Source organism: Cyprinodon tularosa, unplaced genomic scaffold, assembly GCF_016077235.1.
Source record: "Cyprinodon tularosa strain WSP-4 unplaced genomic scaffold, ASM1607723v1 ctg587, whole genome shotgun sequence".
NCBI lineage: Eukaryota > Metazoa > Chordata > Actinopteri > Cyprinodontiformes > Cyprinodontidae > Cyprinodon > Cyprinodon tularosa.
This window is the reverse complement of record NW_024039326.1, coordinates 616,708-626,828: the sequence shown is the minus strand read 5'-3', so window position 1 is coordinate 626,828 and position 10,121 is coordinate 616,708. Positions and strand designations below refer to the sequence as shown.

General features: G+C 33.4%; 1 protein-coding gene across 1 annotated transcript in view; it reads right to left on the bottom strand.

The window, feature by feature from the left end:
* Positions 1-10,121, bottom strand: part of itih6 (inter-alpha-trypsin inhibitor heavy chain family member 6) — a 30,795-nt gene that overhangs the window by 1,152 nt on the left and 19,522 nt on the right. Inside the window, exons 10-16 of the mRNA XM_038306625.1 lie at positions 9,581-9,610; positions 9,401-9,418; positions 9,256-9,303; positions 9,148-9,171; positions 8,971-9,015; positions 8,773-8,886; positions 8,288-8,671 (exon numbers count right to left, since the gene is read on the bottom strand). Coding sequence (XP_038162553.1) covers positions 8,288-8,671; positions 8,773-8,886; positions 8,971-9,015; positions 9,148-9,171; positions 9,256-9,303; positions 9,401-9,418; positions 9,581-9,610 — 663 coding nt within the window. The remainder of the gene's footprint in view (positions 1-8,287; positions 8,672-8,772; positions 8,887-8,970; positions 9,016-9,147; positions 9,172-9,255; positions 9,304-9,400; positions 9,419-9,580; positions 9,611-10,121) is intronic.

Below are 10,121 nucleotides of genomic sequence, written 5' to 3'. Positions count from 1 at the left end.
TGTTTATGCATCCATGTTATAAATGGGAAAAAAAATAGAAAATTTTTCCTATTTATATCTAGTGTTTTTTTTAAGTAGCGAAAAACAATCGTTCAGTTTGGTAAATATCGTTATACGGTCACATTAATTTATTTCATGATAAATTTTGGCCCTCCATTCCCCTCAGGGATCACATCAAGATTGTCACCCGATTGTTCCTTACTTCCAAAACTCAGTTTTCACTAAACCCAAACTGTGTTTTAAAGATTCTGCTAATACTTTAGAATAATCCAGTCCAGGTTTGAACTGTAGCTTTTGAGCTAGGTCAGTTAAGGTAGTCTAGATACGGAAAAAGAACTGAAATCATCCTTTATTAAACTTTTCACAACAGATAAAGCGTTCACAAATCCCCAACTCTGTTTTAAATACTTTGCTATTAGTCTAGAGTAATCTAGTCCAGGTTTAAGTATGATTTAGCAGATTAAAGATGCACAAGCTAAGTCTCCCTTTAGCCATTTTCTGAATCAGAAACCTGGAACAACTTCAACTCTAAACAGCAAAACGAGGGAAAACTTCGGTAAAGATTTTGAGCCAATCAGAGGTATCAAAAGTATTCATGCTTATTACTCAAGTAGATGTATGAATCCTACAGTTTAAAAGTACTTTTGTAGAAGCTAGAGAATACATTTTTTACGTAAAAGTGTAAAACTATCATTTTTAAAACTACTTAAAAGTATAAAAGTAATGCAGGACAAATGTTAAGAACAGAAGCTTTACTGAACTAGCTTAATAAAGGAACTTTTTTGTACAATTCTGGATGATAACTTCCTTATTCTTAATTTTCTTAATTTTATAACTAATGGTAACATTGCCAGATTTAAAGGTATACTGGAGGACCTGCCCACTCCACTTTAAAAAACAAAATGCATATACACAACCCTGTACTCACTCCTGAGAGGGAATGCCTATTAAGAACGCGTGCGAGAGTCTGCTAAAAAACGTAGGAAATATGATGCTTTTTATTTAAAATTAGGTTTTACATGGTCTGGTTCTGAGAGTGAATAGTGTCGGCAAAAAGACGAAAATGTGCGTTAATGCAAACTGAGCTGTCATATGAAAGCATTATCTTTACCTATTACCAGAGGTATGGGGCGCCGTTTGTAAAGTTACACTGTCAAAAATTAGGAGCAATATTTATGGTTATTTAGCCCGTTTGAATAGAAAAATAAGGGAGTTATTATTTTCCAAGTCATTTTTCCTCTATATTATTCATTCATTTATAAAAATCTTACTTTGTTAAATAAATATTTAGTTTGCGAATCAAATATTTAGGTTTTTAAATAAATATTTACTTTAGTAGTTTACTTATATTTATCGTCGAGTTAATTAGCATATTCGTTTGTTAATTAAATATGTAATTTGGAGCTAAACATTTATTTAACATACTAAATATTTAATTTTCAAAGTAAATATTTAACATAGAGCAAAACATTTACCTAACAAACTAAATATCTAATTTGCAAACTAAATATTTAGTTTAGAGCTAAATGTTTATATAACAAACTAAATATTTAATTTGCAAACTAAATATTTAGTTTAGAGCAAAATATTTATTTAACAAACTAAATATTTAATTTTCCAACTAAATATTTAACATAGAGCTAAACATTTAGCTAACAAACAAAATATTTAATTTGCAAACTAAATATTTAGTTTAGAGCAAAACATTTATTTAACAAACTAAATATTTAATTTTCAAACTAAATATTTAACATAGAGCCAAACATTTAGCTAACAAACTAAATATTTAATTTGCAAACTAAATATTTAGTTTAGAGCTAAATGTTTATATAACAAACTAAATATTTAATTTGCAAACTAAATATTTAGTTTAGAGCTAAATGTTTATATAGCAAACAAAATATTTAATTTGCAAACTAATTATTTAACATAGAGCTAAACATTAAGCTAACAAACTAAATATTTAATTTGCAAACTAAATATTTAGTTTAGAGCAAAATATTTATTTAACAAACTAAATATTTAATTTTCAAACTAAAAATTTAGTTTAGAGCTAAATGTTTATATAACAAACTAAATATTTAATTTGCAAACTAAATATTTAACATAGAGCTAAACATTAAGCTAACAAACTAAATATTTAATTTGCAAACTAAATATTTATTTTAGAGCAAAATATTTATTTAACTAACTAAATATTTAATTTTCCAACTAAATATTTAACATAGAGCTAAACATTTAGCTAACAAACTAAATATTTAATTTGCAAACTAAATATTTGGTTTAGAGCTAAATATTTATTTAACAAACTAAATATTTAATTTGCAAACTAAATATTTAGTTTAGAGCTAAATGTTTATATAGCAAACAAAATATTTAATTTGCAAACTAAATATTTAGCCTAAAACTAAATATTAAACAAAGTAATATTTTTTACAAATGAATAAATTAATGACATAGTGCAAAAAATGACTTGGAAAATAATAAACTCCTTATTTTTCTCTTAAAAAGTGCTAAATTACCATAAATATTGCTCCTGATTTTGACCGCTTAACTTTACAAACGGCGCCCCATAGAGGGGAGGCTAACATTCAATGTATTTGAAACCTCCGGCTGAAATTAAACAAAACAAGTCTATTTTAAACATAAGGAGTAGAAGTAAAAAAAAAACTGTCTAGAAATAATGACTCCAGTAAAATAGATAGCCAACATTTCTACCAATGTCAGGCAATGAAGTATTTGTACTCTGTTACTTGACCGATCTGTAAATAATCATGTTCCAATTTAAAAAACAAAACATGTCAAGTAACTTTCAGCAAAATTAAGATATTTTTAAGATTCTCTTTTAACAGGTAGGTTAGTTAGATTAAACTAAAGGATTTACTTTTTCATGTGTAGCATTAAAAAGGCTTGGTGTTTAGTTTCCATGAAATTGCTGTTTGTGTGCATTTTTCCACAGAAACAGCTAAAGATCTGCAAGATCACATCAACAAACAGATTTTATTTTAAAGTATGAACTAATCAGTCACCAGATTTTCTCGATAAAGATAGAAACAGAAGAGGCTTATGAAACCAGACTTGAAGTGTTCGCCACACTTTAATCTGTGTAAAGATAAGAAGATTATCACAGTGGCATGATCTAACACTGAAATATTTAGAGCAGTGTAGTCACTGGGGAGAATAATGTTGAAATTAAATCCATCTTTCTGTAAAACCACTTGTGGGACACTAAACAACACAGCTGCTGTAGATATTTATCCTTCTGCCAACATGACAACACTGCTCCGCTCTTAAATCTCACACTGCTGGCCCATAAAGAGAAATGCCTTTTTGCTCAAAGATAACCAGTAAGAAAGTACTTTTTCACAGCCATGCAAAAGTATGAAAAGTACAATCAGATAACGCCACGTAAATAAAAAATATTTCAAGGCTTTATCTTGTCTTTATTGACGATGCCAATAATTATGAAATGTACTCATTTAAAATGTAGATAAAATTATCCAGCTCTATGCTTTTGTCTAGGGTGATAAAAAATGTTGGGCCTGTTTTCCAGTGTTTCGTCCTGTTTCTCTCCTAGACATATCTATGGACTCAGCCTAAACTGGGACTAATTGGATGCAGAGGCGTAGCCAGTAAATCCTAATAGGGGTGGCCAGTCAATAACCAATGCACATTGAGGGGTGGCCGAAAGGCACCAGAACCTCAGGGTTCCAACAGGAACGAGCACAACATCCATATTTTCTAAATAAAGACAAACGATACTTTCCTGCAGCCTTTGGATATATTTAAACATCTATGCTGTGTAAATAAGAGGTATAGTTGACAAAATTCTTTTAGGTTTAAGTTCTGGGTTGAACATATTTTACATTGTCATTACCTACTTTTATCAATAATCATTCTGTAAATAAATATTTAAATCAACTAACATCCACATTAAATGAATTTTTAAGTTATTATTAAAGTAGTTATTTATCTATGATTTCACTGAAGACTCTGTTGACTTGGAGAGGCACATCTTTTTATCTTTACCCCAAAATAATTCAAAATTTAGTTCTGAAAATGGCATGAATTCTGTATTTATCATCTTTAATGTTTGTATATTGACGTGCATAATTAACCAGCATTTATTGTCAAGTAGTTGTTAATATGTGAAAAATGTAAACGTTTAATAAGTGTGAACATTCCCCTTCAGAGTATTACTGCTGCCACCATCTGTATTAGAGGGAAAAAATAATAGGGGTGGCCAGTGATTGGCTAAGGGTAGCCATAGCCACCCCTGGCCCCCAATCTAGCTACGCCCCTGATTGGATGTTCTCTTTTTCATCCTTTAACATGAAAACTGGCTCAGAAAACTGATTAACTGTTTCCTTCCCAGACAGAGCCACCTGTGGAGTTAGCTTACCGTTAGCCTTTCTGATGTAGAAAGTATTTATAGAACATGGCCTCTATGTTCCTTTTGTGTTTCTGCTTCTATACCCTGGAATCTATAGTCGACCTCGGCAGAAGGCTGCTCGCTCTGATGGAGCTCTGGTGTTACATAGTTTTCTTACTGAAACAAATAATGGAACTGTTTTTGCTTCTACTTAATTATATTTTGTTATTTTAACAAAATAGTTTCATGTTATGAACGAAATGAAGTTAAAAGGAATTTATTTCACTCAATTTCAGACATTTTTTGGCAATAAATCAACCAAATACACACAAAAATAGACTAGTTAACATCAAACCAAACTCCAATTTCCAAACAAACTAAGTTCACCTGAATATAAATAGAAACAAAACCCTTCACCAAATAATCCTGTCGGTATATACAGCCAGAGAATTACATCGATTACATTTAATGAAGCTAAATGTAGAGATAGATGCCAAAAACAATTGCCTTATTTTTTTACTGACTGTCGCCGCATGCTTGCTTGGTGTGCGGGATTGCTGTAGAGTCAATGACAGAATGCAAGTGAATAACAATTATCCCTACATGTTCATCCAGGAAGAGTGAATTCTGCAAAACCAATGATTGGATAAAATCAACTGGTTTTTCTTGACAAAAACTTTGAACCAATCTGACTTTACTGTCTCAGTAAAGTGCCATTGGATGACGTATTGTGATTTGGTGCCGTATAAATAAACAATCTTCTGGACTTTGTTTCCAAGTTTGAAGACGTTTCTCTTCCCATCCAGGAAGCTATTGAAAATGACAATTGAAAATGTCAGAAATAGAGTTGAGTTCCAGGCTTTATATACTCCTCTGTACAAGACTCTGCGGTACATCTACACCTTATGGACAGAGGACATTCTTTGGAGGACCAGAATGACCTGGATGACTGAGAATCTTCATCAGTATATTGCACTCCATTTTGGGAAAGACACCCCCGGAATAACGCGTGAGTGTGAGAAATTGCTTAGGAAACTTGCAGATTATAGGAACCATCTACGTTTCAATTTAAGACCCGTCGGTTTCAATTTGCATGTTTCCAAGCGATACAAGGCCTTGTCTATAAAAAGACTCAAACTCACTGCGGACATTTGAATTGAGAAAGCTTCCTGGAGGGGGAGCGAAACGTCTTCGAATCTTGGAAACCAGGTCCAGTGGATTGTTTTTTAAACTTTTACGGAATGATCTGGAAAACGTAATTTGACAAAAATACAAAACTAAATCTGAAAAACAGAAATGTGATAAAATAAAAATAAAAAATTCTGTAAAAACATATTAAAAAACAGCATTTGAAAAGAATATAATTTGAAAAAATATAATTAAAAAATTAGTTTTGAAAAAAAATTGATTTGAAAAAAGAAATTCAAATTCTAAGAAAATAGCAAAGTTACTCTCATAGTAGGGCTGAGCGATAATTCAATAACGATATATATCGATCGATAGACGTGTGGCGCAATAGAAAAAAAGAGAGTCGATAAAATTTCGATAAAGAAACGCAGTTTTCCTTCCTTCTCATTGTAGCCTATCATATAGATTTATGCTAGTCACTACTTCCTCCCAACCAATCACAATCGCGGACCCAGGCACGCCGTCACAAAGCGCCGCCCTCTCAAATCACAACACAGAGCACATGAAGATGTCGCAGCAAGGAGAGGCGGAGGAAATTGTTCCAAAGAAGGGTTTTTGTAGTTCGCCAGTTTGGCAGTATTTCGGTCATGGCAAGTCAGACAAAAAACAAACCACAGTCATCTGGAAAATGTGTCGGGAACCAGTGAAAACCAGTCTGATAACACAACCATTTTTTTTTTATCATCTCAGCCGCTCACACCCGCAGGAGTACGAGCTGTTTAGGCCTCGGCACGGCTCTCCTCCGAGGAATCTTCGGGAATTTTGGGAAAAAAATGAAAAATAAATAAATAATACCGGTAATAATAATAATATATATATATTAGGGATGCACGATATTGGGATTTTGGGCGATATCCGATATTTTAAAACTCATGTAGCCGATAACCGATATCGATACCGATGTTAAAGCTGGACAAAAATAAGTAGTCATTGAAAATAGCAGCTTTGTTATCCATTTCTGACACTTTGAAAAATAATATACTCAAATATATTTTCATATGCTGATATCAAATAGATTTTTAAAAACGCAGTATCGATCTATTTTACTTTCAAAATCTCGTGAAATTTCATCGTTCTGTTACAAACTCTCGTGATATTTTGCAAATTCTTGTGAGATTTTGTTAGTAAAATAGATCGATACCGCGTCAATATATCAACATATAAAAATATGGCAAAATTTCGTGAATTTTCGGGGGATTTCGTAGCATAACGATGACATATAGCAATATTTCATTAGTAAAAGAGATTGATATGGTGTTTTTAAATGGCAATATATCAGCATATGAAGATATTGTGATATTTTAATGTATCAATATTTTTTCCCTCGTCTTTAGAAGTTTTTAAGTCTGTAAAAAAGAAGTTTTTGAGAAAGAAGAAGAAGTAGTATTTTTATTTTAATTTTTTAGACTTTAGAAACTCAGAAGCTGATCAAATATTGCGTTAAATATCGGTGGGGTGGCCGATGTCCGATATTCAGTTTTAAGGCCGATACCGATAGGGGGCCGATTATATCGTGCATCCCTAATATATATATATTCAGTTCTGGGAAGTTTCCCACGTAGTTCTAGCAATTGAGAGAAAAATGCTGAGGGGCCGAAACTTCAAAGTAATAACTCAGGTTAAAGCAGGAAGCTAAGCTGAACCATAACGAGGTTCCAGCAGCACCTCTAGAAGAATAGGGGAGAGAAAAAATACCCCATAGAAATGCTAGGCTAAAGGGTGAGTTGATTTGGGTTTTTGTTCTTGTTGAGTGGAGTTTACATGGTAGCCTAGAGTCCTACAATCTTTTAATTACCACAAGCTGGTGGTGTACTATTCCCACCCAAATAGGGTATTCTATTTATTTATTGGTATATTTATTTTGGTCACTTTTCTGGTCACTTTAGTTTATTCTTTGTCAGTATGTAATAACTTAACTCAGGTCTTTTAAGTTATTTTTCTTTAAAACAATTCTGTTATGGTTAAAAAAGTTGGTTAAATAAATATTTAATTGGAAGTCTGTGTTTGTGTTCTTTACTAAAATTAAATCATTTAGCAATATCATAAAAAGTCCAGGCAGAGCTGCACATAAAATATGGTTTCAAATCTTTTCAATAATTATCGATATCGATCAATATGCATTTTTTTTTATCGATAAGCTTTTTTTCTATATCGCCCAGCCCTATCTCATAACCTTACTGTAATTAAATTTTTCTCAAAGTTTCCTATCTTCCTTTGAAAAACCTTAATTTACCTTAATAAACCTTAATTGATTTTTTTTTTTACATTTCTATTTAAAAAAACAGTTGATTGGTTGCAAAGATAATTGAACACAATTTACTCCATAAAAATCACTAGTTGAATAGCATCTTTACCAAGTAAGTTTGGATGACTACTTTTTACTTAACAGCTCATCTGGTTCCTGCAACTGCCCTTATTGTTAATTATACCATTTTTATCAGTTGTTTTTCTTTTCTTTTTGGTTCTCTTTTTTTGTTGTCTAATTTTTTGGATTTTTGTATGTTTGAACCAGCTGTCTTGCCCATTACTGTTGGAAAAAAAGATTTCTAGACTATTCTCCTGATTAAATAAAGGATACGTACATACATATATAAAAAACATATTTGCATAATAATTTTTCTGTACTCTCTATCTACCTCTAACAATCATTTATTGGAAAATTTAGTAGGAATGTGAATATTTTCTTTAGGGGAAACATTTTTCAGACAAAAACATCAGGTAGCTTACCCAGCAGGCCTTGGGTTAACCCTGACAGACCCCTTCCGTCTGTGATGTAAAAGCCCAGGTGAGCCATCTGCAGGTAGTTGGGGTGTTTGTAGTGATGGAACAGAACCAGGAACCTCACACCTTTAACCAGCTCGATCCAGCAGCTCTGATGGTTATCCATGGTCACCGTCACACCCTGCCTCGTCACAGATCCCTGCTGATTAACAGGCAGGATCTCCCTTCCTTCGCCATCCACAACCACACCATCCAGTGACAAGGTGATCATGATGTCAGCAGAACGACCTGCCGGCAATGAGATGCTGAGCCGGTCAAAGTACGTTCTCGAACGGCCTTCTGCTCCGGGCTTTGGGGGAGCCCCCATCAGGTGACCATCCACTATGATTCCTTAAAGAGTGACATACCTCAGATTAGAGGAAAATCTCCTGAAATGTGTCTTATTCTAAGAATAAATGGGGATTTTTTTTATTTTATTTTGTTTTCTAAACCTCGCTCTGGATCCTCCAAAAGTCTGAGAACATCATTGGCTCTGCCGTCCACGGTGAAACACAGGTTCTGGTTCAACTTTGGAAGCTGGACCACAAAATGAGGATCTCCATCAACTATAGCAAACAAAGCAGAAGTTCAACAGAGACAGGGAAGTCTGATGGCTTTTGATTTAAAAACAACAAGAAAAAAGTCCTGACCTGATGAGGAGAAGAGCTTCACAGAGTTCAGCCTGGATTGAGGTTCTAAAAGGACAAGACATTCAACTAAAGGACAGTCTTCCTGAAGCCCTGAAGCCAACATTAGGACTAGACATGTACTGCAGATCACACCGCTAGAAATAACAGGATTCCCACATTTTAAAAGAAAGCACTCACCAAATGAATCGCTGCTGCCGTCCCCTGAGAAAAAAGGAAGGACGCTTTAAACTATGACGTTTTTTTAACTGCAGATATTTATTCCCCCCAATTAAAAAGCACACTTACAAGTATCGTAGCTGATGTCATAGTCATAATTATATGTTGCATCATAATCTAACAAAAGGAAGAAGGGATTAGAAGTCAAACTGATATGTTCTGTTACTCATTTGATGATGCTTCGCTTTAATGAAGGCTTGTCTGTTCAACATACCTTTTAAAAGGTTTAGATCTAAACAGAAGAAAATATCAAATTTTACAAAGGAGTTTCGGAAACTAGATCAGTACCAGATATAAGTGATTTTAGATTAGAGTCTCATTTCTGTTCTGTTACCAGTTTTACTAGGTAAAAATCTCAAAACTTATAAAGGATTTGAAGGGAATTCAGATTTACCTTCTTCGCTCTGAATGGAAGTAGAGACATCTAAGAGAGAGAGAGAAACCATAATTCATTTAAAAATTAGCCAGCCATTTTGAGCAAATTCTTAAAAAAAAATGTTAAAAGAAAGTAAAAATTAGGGATGCTTCTTTCTGGTGTGGCGATGCAAAGCATAATATCGTCATTAAGGGTGTGCAAAATAATCTTCATGACGATGCATCGCGATTCTAATTTTTGTGATCTATTGCATCGATTCTTGAAGGCAAGAAATACATTAAATGGTTGGCGCACATCAGCCAAACCAAGTGGAATACAACTTCCAGTCCAGCAGATGTCGCTGCAGATGTGTTGACGCCCGCTGCTTTGAGTCACAAGCATTTCTGGCTGCGGGATACTGAGACGAGTCATTCGTAAACAAAATATGGAGGACACTGAAATTTCGCCCCGCGGCTCCATCACATTTCAAGTAAGATGCTTGGATGCATTTTGGCTTTAACAACAAAGAAGGTAAAAATGAAATTGATATGACGCACGTAATTTCCAAAAGGGGAAATAT